General features: G+C 39.0%; 1 protein-coding gene across 4 annotated transcripts in view; it reads right to left on the bottom strand.

The window, feature by feature from the left end:
• The window catches only part of ERC1 (ELKS/RAB6-interacting/CAST family member 1), a 545,652-nt gene that overhangs the window by 321,469 nt on the left and 202,233 nt on the right, over positions 1-21,950 (bottom strand). For 2 of the 4 annotated variants that reach the window (XM_023182988.1, XM_023182989.1), the window contains one exon: positions 10,482-10,493. The exons of the other annotated variants lie outside the window; for them this stretch is intronic. In XM_023182988.1, the coding sequence (XP_023038756.1) occupies positions 10,482-10,493 (12 nt within the window). The remainder of the gene's footprint in view (positions 1-10,481; positions 10,494-21,950) is intronic. 4 annotated transcript variants of the gene reach the window in all.

Genomic DNA, 21,950 nt, shown 5'->3' with positions numbered 1-21,950 from the left:
AAAGTACCAGTATTAACTGAACATGCTGTTAAACTGCTGCTCAGAGTGCACTCATGGTACTTATGACTACGGTCCAAGTTGTTTTGTTGTAAGCCATAAGATGATCCAACTGTCTCAGAAATATTGTCAAGTTACTTTTTAAAAAAGTTTGCTGCTTACAAGTACACTATGGCATCATTTGAACTCTGCTTGGTTAAAAAGCAACAGTATGGATTAGGCCCATCACTGTTCTTTTCTCATTGGCCCATGACAATTACAACAGTAATAGCTGAAGACAATGAGATGATATCCATAAATATAAATGAAACTACATACAGTATTTCATTGTAAGCTATTCAGCCAGGTGATCCAGAATATGTATATAAACTTTTTTATTGTCATTGAAATGAAAATGCAAAATCATAAAATTTACATGGTAACTTGCAAATCTCAGAATATGTTCAAGGTCTCCCAAGGGATGTGAGGACCCCTAACAGGGATACAACGGTAGAGTGGTTAAAAGCAAAAGTCTGAAGGGCTAAAGAGCTCTAGGTTAAATATTGGTTCACTATTCATTATCTCTATGATCTTCAGCCTCTCTACGCTTCAGGGTGTTCTTATCTCTTTTATGGATGACATGGGACTAATGCCCATCTCTTACAGAATTGTGAGAAGTAAATAAAATAATGCATGAAAAATGCTTAGCATAAGATTTGGCACACTGCAAGAGGTTACTAACATATCCTTTTTCTCCCCACTCCGAACATATGTATACACACACACGTATCTGTTTTATATGTTAATATAGAAATTTAAATACCTAAATTTGCCGATACATTAAGATCCAAAGAAACATGGAATGTGCTTCTTCTTCACTCTTTGAGGGGAGGCGGGAGGGGGGGAGTGGAGGGAAGGAGGATACTATTGAAGTTATGTGTTACATGTTCATAACTAACTCTAGCGCTATGCTAAATATAATAATATAATAACCCTTATAAGTACTTATCATATACCAAGCACCTTAATGGTTATCATAGCATATTTATCATCTTATTCAAAACGTCTTTATAAGGTTTTATTAACTCCACATTAAAAATGAAAAGAGCAAACCTTCAATAAAATTTAATCATTACCCCAAATCAGTTTTAAACATCCTAGAACAAGTACTTCAACTCAGGTCTGTCTGACTGTAACTACGATACTTTTAACCTCTCTACTACAGAAATTATGAGCAAATATTGTTTATCTGGGAGATCTCTGACACCAAATATTAAATGAAGATGGCGCACACAGTACATAAAATACATCAGAAGGCAGAAACCCACCGTTCTGCACAGTTGTTACCTTACCAGGATTCCATCACCATGGTTAACTGCATGTATTCCTCTGTTCTTAGGACACTGCATCTTTCAGTGTCTTTCTTCCTTCCAGAAGTGCAGCATATCCAATGATGTAATGAGAATCCAATCCATTCTCATATGGATTATTTCCTTTTTAAAAAACTCAACTTTTCCTTTTTTTTCCTTCTTTTTTTTGGAGACGGAGTCTCACTCTGTCACCCAGGCTGGAGTGCAGTGGCGTGATCTTGGCTCACTGCAACCTCCACCTTCTGGGTTCAACTGATTCTTGTGCCTCAGCCTCCCAAGCAGCTGGGACTACAGGTGTGCACCACCACACCCAACTATTTTTTTGTTTTGTTTTGTTTTGTTTTGTTTTGTTTTGTTTTGAGATGGAGTCTTGCTCTGTCACCTAGGGTGGAGTGCAGGGGCAGCAATCTCGGTTTGCTGCAACCTCCGGCCTCCTGGGTTCAAGTGACTCTTGTGCGTCTGCCTCCTGAGGAGCTGGGATTACAGGCATGCACCACCGTGCCTGGCAATTTTTTTATTTTTTATTTTTTTTGAGATGGAGTCTTGCTATGTTGCCTGGGGTGGACTGCAGTGGCAGCAATCTTGGTGGCACTGCAATCTCCACCTCCTAGGTTCATGAGATTCTCCTGCCTCAGCCTCCCGAGTAGCTAGGACCACAGGTGCCCACCACCAAAACCAGGTAGTTCCTGTATTTTTCGTAGAGATGGGGTTTCACCATGTTGGCCCTGCTAATCTCAAACTCCTGAGCTTGAGTGATCCACCCACCTCGACCTCCCAAAGTGCTGGGATTACAGGCATGAGCCACTGCACCTGGCCTTAAAACTCAACTCCTCTGAAAGCAAGCTTCGACTCTAAAACAGTATTTCTGTGCACTTTTCCTTTTAAAAGCTACCACTTTCTTTCCACTTGAAATGATGAGTATGACCGAATGAGTTTAGTTCTTCCATAGAATTTCTCTCTTCACTCACATTAGATGGTGAATGTGAAAGTGCACTGTAAGCTACTAGGTACTATATAAATGTAAGACACTATGGGGTTTTTTTTCCCCCCCTCTTTATGTGAATAGTCAAAATGGAAGCCAAAGGATTTAGGCAGAAACAGTAAGGAAATACATCTAGAAAAAACTACCCGTAAGTCAGAAAACTAGACTAAATGCTAGGTTACAAGTAAAGGTGAAGACGACTAACCTCACAAAGGGTAGAATCAGGATCACTAGACAACTAAAAAATATGCTTTAGGCATTGCCCAGGAGAAAACACTCTGGGATGTAAGAGGATCTACATTTATCTAAGCTTTCACAGCCTGCTAAGTTTTTCACATATTCACTACTCATTAAACAGACAAATATTTCATTAAATACTACTATTATATATCCAACACTGAGGACATAATTTTGAGAGAGCCAGGTAGGAAGGGGTCCCCAGAGAAACTCCAGCCAGCAGTGCACTGGGAGGAGCACACACTGGGATGGAGCCACAGAAACCTGCACCTTGTGCAGCAGGGAGGAGCCTGGCCCTTCCTTTTCACCGCTGTAACCTGGGATTCAATCTGCAAGGCGAGAAGCACTCTAGCAAGGAATCTGGCCTAAAGAGAGTCCCTGTTTCCCCCTTTTCCTTTTCACCCAATAAAACCCTATCCTATTCAATGTTCGAATCGTCTGCAAGCCTACATTTTCGTGGTCGTGTGACAAAGACCCTGTCTTTAGCTGAACTAAGAAAAATTCCTGCAACAATTTCATGAATAGAAATTGTTCGTGTTCTCAAATACCTCCCAGGCATCTAAGGAAATACAGTATATAATAAGTGCTATTAGAGTGGACATGAGAGAGACCTAAGCTGGTCTGGAGGTGGGGGTGGTGGTGATGATGATGATCGGGAAAGGCCTCCTGTAAAAACAGTATCTTTCCTAAGGGATTAAGTCCAAGTCACTAGGCAGCTGATCCAGTACTAGGCAGAGAAGAACCATGAACAAAAACCTGAGGAAAAGGAGAATGTGTTATCTTGGGGAAAACCTCACGGTTCAGAATGACTATAGCTTAGAGTTGGAGGAGAGAACAGAGAAAAAGGAAGCTAAAGGTAAGCAAAGCCAAACAATCATACGCTAGGCAAGGAATCTGTAGCTTACCCAAACTATATAGGACTTATAAAAGGAAGTGACATAATCAGATTTCTGAAAATTTGGAAGAAGCTGAAAGGGAAACATAATGAGAGTGGACAGGAGGAAGCATTAAATAGCTTTTGCAGTAATGCAGTAAAGAATCAACTTACGCTACTGCCGCATCAATAAACTAATAATGACAATAAGCAAGCTACTACTATGGTTTATATTTAATTGACCTCCTTTAAATAAGATAAAGATAGCCTGTGGTGAGTTTTCCTCTCACAACACATTGTATAAAACTTCTGATTATGGCCGGGCACAGAGGCTCACATCTATAACCCTAGCCCTTTGGGAGGCCGAGGAGGATGGATCACCTGAGGTTAGGAGTTTGAGACCAGCTTGGCCAACATGATGAAACCATGTCTCTACTAAAAATAAAAATAAAAAAATAAAAAAATAAAACAATTAGCCAGGCGTGATCCCAGCTACTAGAGAGGCTGAGGCAAAAGAATCGCTTGAACCCAGGAGGCAGAGGTTGCAGTGAGCTGAGATTGCGCCATTGCACTCCAGCTTGGGTGACAAGAGCGAAACTCCATCTCAAAAAAAAAGAAAAAAAGTTCTGATTATATCCAAGCTATATCATTATGATCACTTCCCCAAGCCACTTGTTCCTTCTAGTTTTCTTGGAAAGTCATCTGCAAAGAACTTTCCTTTTAACATCTCAACTTAGGCCAGGCGTGGTGGCTCACGCCTATAATTCCAGCACTACGGGAGGCCAAGGCGGGTGGATTACCTGAGGTCGGGAATTCGAGACCAGCCTGACCAACATAGAGAAACCCTGTCTCTACTAAAAATACAAAATCAGCCAGGCATGGGGGCGCATGCCTGTAATCCTAGCTACTCCAGAGGCTGAGGCAGGAGAATCACTTGAACCCAGGAGGCAGAGGTTGTGGTGAGCCGAGATTGCGCCATTGCACTCCAGCCTGGGCAACAAGAGCGAAACTCTGTGTCTCAAAGAAAAAAATTCTCAATTTAAAAGATTGCATTTGAAGGGGATTATTTTTCACTAACACTTTCAAAATAGTTGTGTAACATACTTAAGTGATTTTTTAATATAGAAACTTACAATAACATAGAAATCTGTAATACCTAGGCCAAACAGCTAGCTAAATTTTTTTTTTTTTTTTTTTTTTTTTTGAGACAGAGTCTCACTCTGTTGCCAGGCATGGCACAATCTCAGCTCATTGCAACCTCCGCCTCCCAGGTTCAAGAGATTCTCCTGCCTCAGCTTCTTGAGTAGCTGGGACTACAGGTGTGTGCCACCACACCCAACTAATTTTTGTATTTTTTAGGAGAGAAGGGGTTTCGCCATGTTGGCCAGGCTGGTCTTGATCTCTTGACCTCGTGATCCGTCCGCCTCAGCCTCCCAAAATGCTGGGATTACAGGCATGAGCCACCATGCCCAGCCCTAGCTAAAGAATGTTAAAACTGTCTTTTGTAGCCATTGAGAGCAACTATCCCAAACACACCAGAAAAAAATAATAATCCCATATTAATGAAGGAAAATGAAGTAAAGAAAAGTTAAACATACATTTCCCTCCTGCCTATGACAGCAGTCAAGTTTCCGAATCCCATTACACTATACCTTAAAGATGAGATCTGCTTGCAAAAAGAACTAGTTTTGCGATCTTTGTTATCATGCTCAAACATCTGACAATCCAGACAAGAGCTGGAAAGTTAAAACAAAACAATACAACTTCACCAACAAAGAAAATGCCAACAGCGGATAAACACTCTAGCTTAAAAAGCTCATCTTAAAGACAGAGCAATCCCAATGTGTGCACAATTATACCAAATCACTTATAGGTCTGCTAGCTGCCAGTTAAGGCCACTGATTTCCTTATCTGTTTCTCCCAAAGTACAATCTCAAATTCTGAGACCTTAAAGCCACATACATGGATAACAGAAACTGGAGGTTGGAAGGAAGGTTTCTGTGAAAACATAAGCCATACCCAAGAAGCCAGTTCAACAGTTCTGAAGTTTGTGACTCTTTTCTCCAGTTGCCTCACCCTAAATTTCTTGTCACTTTGTTCCACTGCTCAATATGTTTTTATATATTTGAAGTAACAAGGCAACAGGTGCCAGTGAAAACAATGCTTTTGCTCTAACCTTCTGAAATTTCAACCTGACTCTTGTACCCATGCCAATAGAAAACCTCAGACGTCCTTTAACAGAGACAAACGGTCACCTTGATATCCTAAACCCAAGGAAAGGTCGGTTTTTATAACAAGTTCAAATATAAGTTAGTATAAATAAATCAACAGAGATATCGTTAAATGTTTGTGAATTTTTTAAAAAAGGAGAAAAATCTACTCCAAAAACGTTAACTCACTAAAGTCTTGTGAGTCAAAGCATGCTCAACAGACCAACAGTATCAGTACCGACTGGGAGCTTTTGGAAATGTAGAAAAATTCAAGCCCCAACCAAATCCATCAAATAAGAACTGTATTTTAACAAGCTCCCATCCAATGTGTATGACACTTAAGTTTGAGAAGCACTGTATATATATAGCCTTAGTATACAATAATCAAAAGAAGACACAACTGGAACACCAGCTGCCAACAGCTGCCAAATAAGAGAAACAGCTGCATGCAGTTTCCACTCCAAGACCACACTTTCTGCTTCTCTGGGTACTGTGCACATCAAATAATACAAGGAATCCAACCCTCCACCCCCATGCTCCAAGGATCTAAAAAACATAAATTTAAAAAGGTATTATTATAACCTAGATGTCATCTCTAGACGTCACCAAAACGTAACAGAACAAGATACAGAGCAGGGGTGTCTAATCTTTTTGCTTCCCTGGGCCACATTGGAAGAGTAAGAATTGTCTTGGCCCACACGTAAAATACACTAACACTGATAATAGTTGATGAGCTTAAAAAAAAAATACAAAAAAAGCTGATAATGTTTTAAGAAAGTTTGCAAATTTGTGTTGGGCCACATTCAAAGCTGACCTGAGCTGCACGCTGGACTGTGGGCCGTGGGTTGGACAAGCTTGATACAGAGGAAAGGAAAGTGTGAGGTAAACTCGCAATCAGACAAACTAGATTTGTACCCTAGATTCTGCCACTTAGTAGCTATGACCCTAAGTAAATCCTCTAATCTCTCTAAACTCAATTTTCTGATGTGTGGAATGGGAAAATGTCATCCAATTCATATAGCTGTTATGAGCTGAAGTGAGATACGGAATGTGATATCATTTTTAACAGTGTCAAACTGTAATTAGAAATTAGACGTGTTGCTGTGGTTTTGAGATGGGGGGGTGCGTGCCAGGGTAAGTATGGCCCAATATTTATTATAAGACATACTAAAAGATGATTTGTGGTTTACATGAAATTTAACTGGGCAGCCATAGTTTTATTTGCTAAATCTGGCAACTCTCTAAAAACTCAAATTTTGGCTAATTTTAAATATATTCTTTCTTCCCTTCTCTGTTGAATTTGCCATCTTCAGCTCATTTACAGAATTTGTGGTGATCTACAACCGCTATCTACAAAAACGTTTACCATTGATCAATGCATGACAGTATAAACTATCATTTTCAGTAGAAGAGTTAGGAAGATCAGCACAAGTCTGTATTCACATATTGTTTTTTCCTACCAACGAATTATTCAAAAGAGTAGACTACTACACCAGCAGATGTCATTTAACAGAGAAGATGCTACATTTGCTTGTGCAGGCTATTACAAAACCACTAGGCACTATTATTTGAAAGAAAAATAAATAAGAAAGTACACTCTTGAACAACAGAGTTGCTTAAGAAAGCTAAAGGAATGAAAAGTGGAAACTAAAAATGCAAATAACAACAGATCGTTCTCCTGGGTTATAAACTCTTGCCTATAAGTCAAATTCCTTGTAAATAGATTTTATGGGGTCAGAAATTTTCTTGGGCCTATTAAAAAAAAAAAAAAGCTGTAGCTAAAAAAAATAAGAAGCCGGGCGCGGTGGCTCAAGCCTGTAATCCCAGCACTTTGGGAGGCCGAGACGGGCGGATCACGAGGTCAGGAGATCGAGACCATCCTGGCTAACACGGTGAAACCCCGTCTCTACTAAAAAAATACAAAAAACTAGCCGGGCGAAGTGGCAGGCGCCTGTAGTCCCAGCTACTCGGGAGGCTGAGGCAGGAGAATGGCGTAAACCTGGGAGGCGGAGCTTGCAGTGAGCTGAGATCTGGCCACTGCACTCCAGCCTGGGCGACAGAGCGAGACTCTGTCTCAAAAAAAAAAAAAAAAAAAAAAAAGAAATTAACCCTTTCAAAAATACAGTTACATCTATTTTTGTGAGTGACGTATCTTATGAGGTTTTAGCAACTAGTGCCTTTCTTAATGAAACCAGACAAGAATGTAAAAAATCTCTCTAAAGTGTGTAATCAGAGAAATAACTATTTGAGTTAGATTTTAGAAACCAATGTGAAATATTTTCATCAAACTATATAAAAGAGACTATAACAATGGGATTTTTTTGGGGCAAAGTATAAAAGTATTTTAACTTTTAACAACACAGGGACTCTGGTCTTAACCCATTTATGCCTAGTGTTCTATTATCGGAACGCTAAGCTTGTGGGAGTTATTTACATCCTGCTGCTCAAGGTCATCACGGAGATCTGATTTTTCACACACACACAAAATGTGCAACCTCTGGCATAAATGGGTTAATGAAGTTGGTAGGAACTATCACACACATTACAAACATTTGTTTTAAAAATAAGTCTACAATGGTAAATGATAATTAAAACATAGATATTAATAATATTGAGCTCAATTTTAGACCTAAGTGTTAATGAGAATAAAGAGATGACGTTTATAGCTCTCACCTCTGAATGACCGTTAGCCAAAGAAGAATTCTGAACCAAATCATATATTTTCATCTATACATGGAATAATTTCTTTGTATTCATTCTCTGGTGCTAATGTCATTGAACAGGAAATAAAAAAATGTGTATGTCTGAAGACAGAAAATGTGAGTCTTCAGTCAGTATCACTCTAAATAAAATCTCACTACTCCGTACTGAATGCAAAGGAAGACAGAGGAGAGCAGGGGAAGAAGACAAGGGAGAAGAGAGGAATAAAAAGAAACCTCTACAAAATAGAAATGTTTAGTAGAGACACTAAAAAACAAATACTACAGCTAAGCATCACTATTAACACAAAACAAATGGTTAAAATAAACATTGAAAGGTTAAGTATCTTGCCCAAGGTCATATAATGAAGTCACCCAAACGATCCAGTATCAGAGCAGTAATAAATTATACTCTCTTTATGATCTATTCAACTGGACTTGGCAAAAACCATAATTAAAATGGTAAAATGTTTCTATCTAGAAAAAAAATACTGCACTAAATCATAATCTGGAATGAAGAGAGACTTTAAACTTAGCATACTGCAGCTAAGATGATCTTTGCCACTGAAAAAACAATGACTATTTTATTTTGTATTCCTTGGAAAATAAACTTATTTAGAAATAAGTGTGATTTAATGGCATTTGCTGCTGGGTAAAAGTTAACTAAAATAAACCAGCTAACAATATTATAATAAAACCTGTAACTCAGTGAATTATGTATAAACCAATGGCTTCACGGACAAATTCTTCTGAAGCTTTTCCCAGGGTTTCATTTAAAGAGACTGAGAGCAAAACCAGTCATGCAAAGGACTAACTACGGGACAAATGGTAAAACTTCCCACTAAAATATGAGTCAGCTTGAAGCTTCAGTTAGAGATGAAAGTTCTCTAAACACAAGGCAAAACACTTCTGAAATTTTTCTACTAAAACTCAACTACTTTCAGATTGTGTCATAATTGGAATTACTTAAGTGGTACCCATACTGTTTTACTACAATATGTGGAGAAAATGCAGAAATGGGAAAATCTATTTTTTAAATGCAGCATTTGTGTTTGCTATTTTTATTACAAACACTGTAAGATTTCTTCTGTAATGAATACAGCTTTCTCAAAATGGGGGAGGTCACAAATTTTTTTCAATTTGTTTTCTTTTTTGGGAGGCTAACTCTTTAACACTTATCCCAGTGTAACCCATATGCTACCTGTTGACAGTCAAAGAGGTGCTTTTATAAACAGCAAATACACACACACACACACACACACACACATATATACACACACACATATGTAATCACTATTATTATGAGGTAGCTGCTAGGTAAAACACATATGATATTAACAGGCTCATTTCTGAATCCTATCAGAAATCCTCACACTTTATATTGACATGGCTCATATGCAAAATAAGTAACTTTTAAAATGCAGGTTTGATTGATTTGTGCTGCTTCTCTTACTATTTACTTACTAATGAAGATGGGAAAGTTACTTAATGGTCTCTGCACTTGTGCTTTTTCACCTAAAAAATCCAAATAACAAATCTCTCTTCATAGTTGCTAAGATCAACTGAAACAAAGTATGTTCTGCTACAGTGCCTCTGGCACGTACAAATAGTAGTCATGGTTGTTGTTTTGTTATCACTAGGTTCCACCACCCAGCAGAATCACAAAAATGAAACCAAAATTTAAAGGATGTGGGCGTGTATGTGTCTGAAAGTTTGTCTCAGTAAACAATTCAAGGTTTCTTCTATAAAGCCATAGACAGGCGTGACTTTCCCTCCGTCATTTTGCTGCACTTTACCCTGTTTAATAGCCAGAATGTCTCTATTGAATGTTGAATTAAATTAATGCAATTTTTTCCCCTCCTCTTTCCTCTGATGGCTCTTTTCATCTCCACTTCTCTCAGTCAAAACCTGGCCATGTGGTTCTTGCTGTCTGACTCCTCACACCACCTTTTCAAAGCACACAAATCTGAACCTATCTTCTGATCAACCCAATACTGCTGACATTTTATACTCGCAGCCAGATTCCTAGACATGCCTCTCCTGAAATATGTTCAGTTCCCTGTAAGAATTCAGGATAACGTTCACAAGCCATGCTCAACCACATGATCTTTGTTTTAGTGCAAGCATACTGACCTTGAGGTGAGACTGAAGGAAACAGCAAATCCAGGAGAAAATGTGAAAAAGAAAGTTAGAAAGAATTAATGAGGACAATATTCAGAAATATCATTCGTGGACATCATAAAATGCAGGATTGGAGAAGGGAAGGAGTCACAAATTCTATGCAGGCACTAAAAAAGAATCATTTCAGATTTTCAACTCTCAACAAATTTACTTTCTTATTAGATTACACCATTGTAGTTTAATGAAAGTTTCTAAAGAAAAAAAAATTTGTCTAAAATTTACCATTTCCTGGGGCAGGAAAAAAACACAATTTCTTAAACACTAAGAAAAACAGAGAAGGTCAGTCATCCCATTCTCATTTAAGTAGTTAGAGCTGGCATTAAGTAACTGCACAATTTTAGTCTGCTTAGTTTTATAGACACCCACCTTATAACTAACTATGCCTTAATCACCCCATTCCATTAAGAGGATCCAAGTTACCCAAAATTAAAAGCAGAAAAACACAGCTTCTGTAGAATATAGAACTATAGAACTCTACTTGAAAGAACTTGAAATAATTTTCTCAAATGTTAAAACATAATTTTCTCCTAATAATAACCAGTATTTCTCACTCCAAATCTACCAAAATCCTCAAATGGTGCAATCTAAAAGCAATAAAGAACAAGAATGCACAGGTCTGTTTACATCAATTCATTTCCAATGCTGCTTAGCAGTAGGAGATTTAAAGCAGTCAGGCTACCAGCAGAGCATGTAGCCCTTACAGTTCATTACTGCCTTTTATGACAACAGGCAGTTTTTTTTTTTTTTTCTTTTTTAAAAAGTAATCGGTTTCACTGAAATTAGTATGATCCTCCAAATAGTCAGGGCTTCTAATGACCAGTATCATCTGGATTATCTTCATGGTCTAAATTTTACCTTAAGAATCTGAAACAAAATATTTATTTCTTGAATGCAAGCACCATTTCCAAGTATACTTTAATGTTTTCTAAAACTTAGTGATTTCTTACACAAGTATAATTCAGTACCTAAAAGTTTTAAAAACTCATTGTGAGAATAAAAAAAGATAGGGAGGACAAGATTTGTTACCTTGTAACATGAAGAGATGAAAAACAGAAACAAAACGACTTGCTCACAGTCACATGGTGCGTGACTGGCAGATACAGAATAAGAATGTAGCAACTGGGCAGCGCGTGGTAGCTCATGCGTGTAATCCCAGCACTTTGGGAGGCCGAGACATGCAGATCACCTGAGGTCAGGAGTTCGAGACCAGCCTAGCCAACATGGTGAAACCCCATCTCTACTAAAAATACAAAAATTAGCCAGGCGTGATGGCACATGCCTATGGTCCCAGGTACTCAGGAGGCTGAGGCACAAGAATCGGTTGAACCCAGGAGGTGGAGGTTGCAGTGAGCCGAGGTTGTGCCACTGCACTCCAGCCTGGACAACATAGCGAGACTCCATCTCAAAAAGAGTGAGAATGTAGGTCTGCTGACATCTCACCTGGGCACAATTTTATGTTTGATGATGCTTCCTCAGGAATCTATAAAACTCCATGAATCTTTAGCATCTATAATGCAGTGTAAAATGCAGACAATGTTCAAAATGTTCAAAGGCAGAAAGAAGCCAATCTCTAAATGATTGTTCCCAATGATCCTTTTTATTTCATTGGTCGTGACATAGGAAGTCAAAATAATTTTAGATGAACAAGAACATTAACTGAATCTCCCTTGTATGCAAGTTTTTATATAATACATGGGTAAATCCATGGGAAGAAACTGAATGTATTCCTGCCAGAGAGCAACTTTAATTATTTAATTTTTACCTACTTTATTATTCATGAATCATATTTCACTTTAGCATCAAATTACAACTCTATTTCTTTTCCTTTTTGAGACAGGGTTTCACCTGCCACCTGGGCTAGAGTCAGTGGTGCAATCTCCGCTCACTGCAAACTCTACTTCCCAGACTCAAGTGATCCTCCCACCTCAGCCTCCCAAATAGCTGAGACTATAGGCACATACCACCACACCTGGCTGATTTTTGTATTTTTTGTAGAGACGAGGTTTCACCATGTGCCCAAGCTGGTCTCGAACTCCTGGGCTCAAGCAATCCACCCACCTTGACCTCCCAAAGTGCTAGGATTATGGGCATGAGCCACCACGTCCAGCTAAACTATAACTCTTGGGAAATAACTTTAAGAGAAAAAATCTGTACATCGAATTACATGTAATCCTAATGTTTATACTTTTAGGTAAAACATTACAGTAGCCATTAAACCCAGACTTCTATAAGACCACAGTAACAAATGGTACTGTGCCCACAAGAAAGGTACTGTGCCCACAGAAACTTGGTGAAGACAACCTAACAGAATGACTACAAAAAGCTTTGTAACTTACTCTCCTTTTACAGGAAATCTATGATACTCATCAAGGAGGAAGAAGAAAGAAACGAGCAGCTTCCCCAGAAAGCAAGCTGAAGCAAGCAGGATCAGATAAAAAACCAGTCACCTTCAGTTGTAATATGCTGGCATCTTTCTTTTCCTTTTTTGTTTTTTCATTTTTTAAACACAGACCATTCTCCCTCAAGCAATAACACAAATTATATAATTACTCTGAGCCACCATCCACAGCCCCAGTCATCTCTCTTCCACTCTGACCACATTAAGAGCATATTCTCTGACACTATACTTCATGGATTGAAGATGCATATCCATAAATTTAAAAGGAAGAATATTTTTCCCTAAAGAGACACTTTCCTCATGAATTATATAGCAGTTTATGTCAAACTTGCATACGGCTTAATTTCTGTATGGTAGATCTTTGAAGACATAGTAAATGAGTATCAATTTAAGATTTAAGGAAAAATATTTACAAGAATAAAAACTAAATACCTAGGTTTACATTTTCGGGTTACACTATGCATTAGATACCTGAATATAATGTGATAGTAACATAAATTAATATCATAAAGCCCATTTTCCCAATGAGATGGTCCAAAAGAAACCATTAGGTTGATTTTGGGTCAACCTAATAAACTCAGGATATAGGTAAACCAGTCAAATATCTAATTTACAATTTATACTAGTAAATACATTCATTTGGTTACTACACGTACATTTAAAATGAAATATGGCAAAATAATATTAATTAAGAAATACTATTTTCTCCTACTCCCACATTCAACAAAACAATTTTATTCACTCTCTTTGAACGTATTCTTAACATCAATTCACCAAGGATAGAAGATGCATCATAGTAAAAAATATTTTATATTACTGAGAAAGAAAAAAGTTATACCAATTAGATTATACCATGCCATTTACTTGTATGTGTATCCAAATTTCAGAGATGTTAAAATACAAACACAAGTTCAGAATTGGCATTTCATTGTGACAAAAAGGAAAAAGGGAAAGTTATCTACACTTTTGTTTAATCTACAAATCTAAAAGTAATTAGACTGAATTACATTAAATTGTATAAGAATATTTTAGGCATATGAATGTACTTACATTTTTACAGAGGGAAAGCATGTGTAAATATATATGTATGCATATATAAACATGTACATGTGTAAACATACTATGTACATATGAAAGAAACAAACATATTTTCAATATAATATCAAGGTATGGGAGACTACTGAATCTATCTTTTTAATTTCTAAAGGTCTGAATATTATGGGTAATGGTAAGACAAGGAAATGTGGGCCAGGCACAGTGGCTCACGTCTGTAATCCCAGCACTTTAGGAGTCCAAAGCAGGCGGATCACGAGGTCAGGAGATCGACACCATCCTGGCTAACATGATGAAACCTCGTCTCTACTAAAAATACAAAAAATTAGCCAAGCGTGGTGGCGGCTGCCTGTAGTCCCAGCTACCCGGGAAGCTAAGACAGGAGAATGGCGTGAACCCGGGAGGTGGAGCTTGCAGTGAGCCAAGATTGTGCCACTGCACTCCAGCCTGGGAGACAGAGCGAGACTCCGCCTCTGTGAGATGATTAGACAGCAGAATGAGAAGAGTACTACTTCTCTTTTTTAACATATACACATTGGTCTCTCAATAATGTACAGTCACAACACACAATGTGATTCCTACTATTGGAAAAGCACAAGTAAAGGAAAGAGATAACTAGTGGAAGGAGGTCAGTAAAGTTTTCTTTTTAGAAAAAAGTAACAGTTAAAATAGGTCAGATTCCCACAAACAAATAAAGGGAACAAAACTTTTAGTCAAAGAGAAAAGAATAAGAAAAGGCAGATAAGAAAAAAGCATTCATCTAAAAAATTTTACTTATATTTTCAAGAAAACAGCAAATTCTTCTCAGACTATCAAGCCAAAAATTGGTAATATCACCCTATACTAGTTCAAGTTTGCCAACACATTTTACAAGATTTATGAAAGATAAAAACTTCCATTTTCATTGTATAAAAATTTTAGAAACTACTTGTAAAATCTTTAAAAGAAAATTTAAAAACTCAAAAGGCAATAATCTTTAGGCATTAGGTTGGAGCCTAGCAGCTATTTTCCCAAATGCCATCAGAAAAGTTCTCTTTCTCTTACACATACACATGTGCAAATGACACTCCCAGATTAAAAATCACTACTGGCATGACAGGAAAATGACCAACAAAACTGATCTGCAGTTCTCCTGTCTTTCTCGGAATAACTGTAGCAGTGCAACATCCTGGCTTTCCCTCTGTATTCTGTGTCTCTGTACTAGAGTTGGAAGACCTGAAATTAGTATTAATAGTTTAGGATCCAAAATTACTTATTAGCTTTCCAACCAAATAACCTCCCAAGTACTATCATTTAATATTGGCTTCGAAAATGGAAAGACCAAAGACTTAAGAGTCCAAAGTTCAGGGCTGGGTGCAGTGGTTCACCTCCGTAATAGTACCACTTTGGGATGCAGAGGCAGATGGATCACTCGAGCCCAGGAGCTCCAGACCAGTCTAGGCTATATGGCAAAAATCCATCTCTACAAAAAAAATACAAAAATTAGGTGGGCATGGTAGCACGTGCCTCTAGTCTCAGCTACCCAGGAAGCTGAGGTGGGAGGATCACCTGAGCCCAGGAGGTCAAGGCTGCAGTGAGCTGTGACAGTGCCACTGCACTCTAGCCTGGATGAGAGAGTTTCTTTCTGATACTACTACTGCATTCTGGGCACATGATAACTGGGATGACCAGCCTCTGTGGTATGGTAAGTGATACCTTCCAGTAGAGTTCAACCAGTCCTTAAGGAACTAAACTTTCATCACCGGAATTTCTAGCCATTGGACAAGCTATAGACAAACACCAATGCTAGCATAATCTACAAATGAAATGACAACAGCTTCTGTACTGATGGACTCTTAGTCTCTTTGAGCCAGACGTACCCCTTTAACCGAGTCCAGACTGAGAGAAGCACTAAAAAGTACATGTGTAGAAAAACTGGCCCCTAGCAGCAAACAACCCACATACAGGCCAATTCCACGGTACCTGTCCTATACGTGGGTGCTCCAGCATGTGGGAAAAGACTGTGGCCTCAGTAAGATCCTCAAGTGAACAGACTCTGGATCGTCTAGCTGTCTATATAGCCTCCTCTTCTAGGAGGTGAGGTCAGTAATGAAAACTGAATACCTGAAAAGGATTTCTTTTCAGGAAGAAGAGACAGACACTGGAATTGTTAGGCAAAAGACTCTGCTGCCTACTTATGTAATACAGGACCAGTCGTTTAACCGCAAACATCTGTATAACAAAAATCTAGGCCAGGCACAATAGTTCATTCCTGTAACCCCAGCACTTTGGGAAACCAAGGCAGGCAGATCACTTGAGGCCAGGAGTTCGAGACCACCCTGGCTAACATGGCGAAATCCCATCTCTACTAAAAATACAAAAATTAGCTGGGCATGGTGGTGTATGCCCATATTCCCAGCTACTCGGAAGGCTGAGGCATGAGAATCACTTGAGCCCAGGAAGTGGAGGTTGCAGTGAGCCCAGATCATACCATTGCACTCCAGCCTGCGTGACAGAGGGAAAATCTGTCTTAAAAATATATAGATAGATAGAGATAGAGATAGAGATAGAGATAGAGATAGAGACAGAGAGAGAGAGAGAGAGAGAAGGAGAGAGCATGTGCACCAGGTGTGGTGGCTCATGCGTGTAATTCCAGCACTTTGGGAGGCCGAGGCAAGGGGATCATTTGAGCCCAGGAGTTCAAGACCAGCCTGGACAGCATAGTGAGGCACCATCCCTACAAAAAAATTAAACTATTAGCTGGGCATGGTGGTGTGTGTCTGTGGTCCCATCTACTCAAGACACCGAGGTGGGAGGATCGCTTGAGGCTGGGAGGTCTAGGCTACAGTGAGCTGTGATTACATCACTACACTCCAGCCTGAGCAAAAGAGTGAGATTCTGTCTTTAAAAAAAAAAAAAACCCTATATTAGAAAGCTTTCCAACACATACCCCCACCAACCCAAAAAGTCATGATGTAGAAGGGGTAGCTAAAATGAACAAATATAACTAAACAAATTGCATTAAAATTTTTGGATATCTTTCTTAGATTCAAAATACATTCCTCTTTAAAGCAGTTGCCTAGTCGGAGGTGAAAATCTGCTATATGCATTCCTCTCAAAAGATGAAAGGGTGAGATCTGTTCTAGGCATTTGGGTGGGGGATGAGGTGGAGGCAGAGACCAAGGAAAATAAAGAGGACTAAAACAAAGGAAAAGTAGGATTGATACCTGAGTGGGCTGATTTGAAAAGAACGGCATAGAATAATCTATGACTGGTTTAACTCTTACCCTCAAATTACCACCTTATTTTAAAAAGAACCAAAATGGGCACAGTGATGAAGTTATTCCTGATTTGGGGAAGTAATTAAAATACTAGGGAAATTATTTCTTGATTTGGAAGGTATTAGGTAGACAAAGAAACTCCAATTAGGTCAGGGCCCCTATGTTGTTCCTGCTTTCAGCAGCACTGATCCTTATTTGACTTACCAAAAAACTTTAACTCTTTTCAAAATGATTGCTTCCATTACAAAAAAAGGGGGGAGGGGAAATAAGTACATAATTATCTATATCCATTTGAATGCATTGGGTTGCAAGTAATGGAGAATCCCGATTCAAACTGGCTTAAACAATCATAAATTGTCCTCCTATCTCACGTAACAAGCAGCACAGAGGTAGTTTCAGAAATAGTCCATTTCAGTTCCAGCTCTGCTGTGCTGGGATTTTGTTGCCTGTCACTCTCTGGATACTGGTTTCATCTTAGGTTGGTAGAAGTAGCTGCAGCTGCTTCTGGATATGGGTATCATATCCAGACAAGATAATGTTCAGGAGAAAGGGGTCATCTTTCTTCTTGTAGGTCCTTCTTATAAGAAAATCATTCCCAGAACACTCCCCGTGGTTTTTCCTTCAAATCGAAATGCACATATGCTCAATGCGTAAGCAGTCACTAAGAAAGAGAATGCCATTACCCTGATTGCGTTTAAAAAATCCGAATCTACTTCTGGAGCTGAGGACATAGGGAACTACACACACTTACGGTTGTGTTGGAATGGGAAAGTAGACAATTAAATGTTAAGGCAAAAGGCAGAAACTGAAGTTTAATGTATAAAATTAATTTTAAAAGTGGGTCTCAGATCTGCGAAGGCTGGGGCTAGGGTTGGGAAGAGATTTGCTGTAAAGGGGCAAAAGGGAACTTTTGGGGATGAGGAAACGTTCTGTATCTTGCTCATGGTGGTAGTCATGTAAGTGTATAGATTTGTCAAACCTCAAACAATCAGCTTAAAATGGGTGCATTTTATTGTATGTAAATTATACCTCAAAGTTGTTGAGGCTTTTTTTAGGGGCTTCTGAGGACTTCTTATAGAGGCCCTCCTTCAAATTGCTGCTCATATATCAGTAACTTTATCAGACAGGTCTTTGTCGACTATTCCATAAATAATCCCTTGGCTAAATTTCAAAACACACCCCTCCAAAAAATCTATATCCATTAAAATCCTGGTTCATATATTCCCTCAAACCAGGAAATACAGTAAATCTACAATTCCTATTCATCTTTAGATCACACAATAAAAGACTCTACTATTCTTTGGATCACTGAAAATTTCTAACTTTGATAAACCAAAGGCAACCTTTGTTATCTAAATTATACAAAAATCAGATGGTTGCCATTCTCTGAATACAAGTTCTGAATGGCATTACTGAATCTAACAATCTCATATTAGAGTAAAATTGAAGATTTCTGCTGCAAACACTAAACTCTGTGAATCCATTAGTCATTATGGTATTAGATAAAAGGTAACAAAGCACATCAAAAAGCAAAATTATAAGGCACAATACAACACATGGCACAGGGACTATGTTCCCAGGGTGGTGCTGTAACATGGGCACATCCAGCTAAAAGGGACAGGACGAGTGAAAAAGCAGACAGCAAATAATTCTGTATTAGCCTCCAGTACACTTCTAAGTACTATTTTATTTTATTTTATTTTATTTTATTTTATTTATTTTTTGAGACAGAGTCTCGTTCTGTCGCCGAGGCTGGAGTGCAGTGGCACAATCTTGGCTCACTGCAACCTCCGCCTTCTGAGTTCAAGCGATTCTCCTGCCCCAGCCTCTGGAGTAGCTGGGACTACAGGCATGCACCACTACGCCTGGCTAATTTTTGTGTTTTTAGTAGAGACGGAGTTTCACCATGTTGGCCAGGCTGGTCTCGAACTCCTGACCTCAGGTGATCCGCCTGCCTCGGGCCTCTCAAAGTGCTGGGATTACAGGCGTGAGCCACTGCGCCCAGTCACTCTGAGCATTTTAAACATTGTATCAAAGAAAAGCCTACTCACTATTAATCTAAATGGAAACTCTAATATGCTCATTTTAGGAGAGAAATTCTCAGTTACATTCAGGGTTCCTGAGGTTAATCTAAATTTATCTACTTACCTAACGACTTTTCAAGCTCTGATGTGTTTTTTTCTATACTATCCAGAACCACCAGATGATGACTTTCTGGAAATACTAACTTGTCTCCGTTACAGTGCCCAGTTACTCCATCAAACATTAATCTAGATGGTGCTTGTGAAGGAAGTTGGCTGACATAATTAAAGCCTCTAATCAATTTAAGTAAAAAAGACTATTCTAGATAATCCCAATGGGCATGAATGAATCCTTCGGAAAGAGGTTTCCCAACAGGGCTGAGGATTCCTCAGGAGAGAGAAGAAATTCTGCCTGTGGACCACAGCTGTGGCTTCTGCCTGCAACAGGTTCCCTCCTGCTCATGATCTTCTCTTCCTGTAGCTTCCACAGGGATTTCAGTCTTGCTTAGCCAGCCTCACGATTTTACAAGACTATTCTCTGCAATAAATCTCTTAATATGTGTAGGTATGTATTACTATATGTACAAATATACATATAAATCTCATGATACATGTATGCTTCTGTGTGTGCTTATATGTGAGTGTGTGTATATACGTATTTACCTCTCTGTGTGTGTGTGTATATATATATATATATACAGCCTACTAATTCTGCTTCTCACTGGATTCCAACTAATATGCACCACAGTACGGAATGTGAATTTAGAAGTACTGCTTCTTAGATTTATTTGGGGAAATATTTTATATTTATAGATGTATTCGTGGACTCACCCAATACTCCTTTTTTTTTGTGAGACGGAGTCTCGCTCTGTCGCCCGGACTGGAGTGCAGTGGCCGGATCTCAGCTCACTGCAAGCTCCGCCTCCCAGGTTCCCGCCATTCTCCTGCCTCAGCCTCCCGAGTAGCTGGGACTACAGGCGCCCGCCACCTCGCCCGGCTAGTTTTTTGTAGTTTTTAGTAGAGACGGGGTTTCACCGTGTTAGCCAGGATGGTCTCGATCTCCTGACCTCGTGATCCGCCCATCTCGGCCTCCCAAAGTGCTGGGATTACAGGCTTGAGCCACCGCGCCCGGCCCCAATACTCCTTTTAAAATTGCAGCGGGTCAAGAGAGTGGTACAACACTGAATCATCTTCTGACAAGAACTACTGTTTTCTGTAACAGCCAACATGGGAAGGAACTATTCATTTATTTCTTTCGATCACAAAGAACAGGCCTGGGAATCCTTCAGAACACAATCTGAACTATTTAATATTGGAGATCCTTTTATAAGAAGCACTATAAAATGCAAAGAATAGGAAGGATTTTCTTGAGTTCAATTATTGTAACAGTCTCCTTTTATTTTTGCACTTAGTGGGTAGCTGAACACCCTTAAGAAATTAATTCTACATGCTGAATCTACAGTGTGGCACCACAGTTACATTAGTTGAGAACTATTTAAGGAGCATTCCAGCATAAGAACAACTAAATAAAAGGTGGGCTAGAAACAAAGACTAAAACAATTACAAGTAGCATTATCAGAACTTTACCAGAATGAACACAGACCCATTTTATCAAAAAGTAAGGTACCTAAAGAGGTATAGTTCAACTTGACATATCATCAGCTGTTCTTTAATTCTGATCAAGCACAATTCCAAACAAGTCCCAGGAGTAGCAAGAGCAGCAGCAGTAATTCACTCTAGTATAAGACTGTAGCCTTATATGACGCTCACTTTCCCAGGAAGTCCCAAACAAAACCCCCTGATGGTACAGGGACAGAAACCTGGCATGGAGGGTACAATTTGCAAGAGACTGGCTTTCTGAGAAACAGCCACGGACAAGGGGCAGAAGGAGCACACACATACAAACACACGGACACCAACAACCCCAACGGAATAGGACCAATGATAAAACAAAAAGAAAAATGAAGAAACTCCAATGATAAATTACAGGGAGCCAGACACACACACAGGAAATAGTGAAATGGCAACACAAGAAGCAAATGATTAGTAAGAAACACAGCGGCCACACACATGCAAATCAGTACTAAATCTGGGAACAAGAGGTATAATATAACCCCAACTGTGTTTGACAAAGAATGCACTGATTATCTCCTAAAATAAGCAGAGCTCAGTTTATAAAAATCACATTCAAGGGCGTAAGTGAAAACTACAATCTACCTTAGTTTGTAAGCAAGCCGTAATACTAAATATAACCACTTCTACTTAAGACATTGGGTCCAGACGGGGGAAAAGAATAAATCACCTAAGTGTAGGGAGCCTTCAAATCACAGTTGCCAGGAAGTCCAAAAAGAACATAACTAACCTTGGCGGAACAGAAAGAAAATTGATTTGGAATTTACAAACCCCATGCGATTAGCCCTGGCTCAACCACTGTGTCACTTCAGCAGTAACTTCTCTGTGTCTCGGTTTCCTCTTCCATAAAATGCCATGCTAGATCACTTTCACAAATTCTATGATTCTACTGTTTATTTAACATCTTAAACTATGTTACCCAGTAACAAATTACAAAGCTGGTAGCAAAAGCTGAGTTATGAAAGCTGTTTCCTTTTTTTTTCTCCAGTAGTCAAGAAACTGTGTTAAATCCTAAAACAAAATTATAATGCTATAGCGCCAGAGAAGAGAACTGTAC

Source organism: Piliocolobus tephrosceles, chromosome 10, assembly GCF_002776525.5.
Source record: "Piliocolobus tephrosceles isolate RC106 chromosome 10, ASM277652v3, whole genome shotgun sequence".
Classification (NCBI taxonomy): Eukaryota; Metazoa; Chordata; class Mammalia; order Primates; family Cercopithecidae; genus Piliocolobus; species Piliocolobus tephrosceles.
This window is presented reverse-complemented; position numbering and strand designations above follow the sequence as displayed.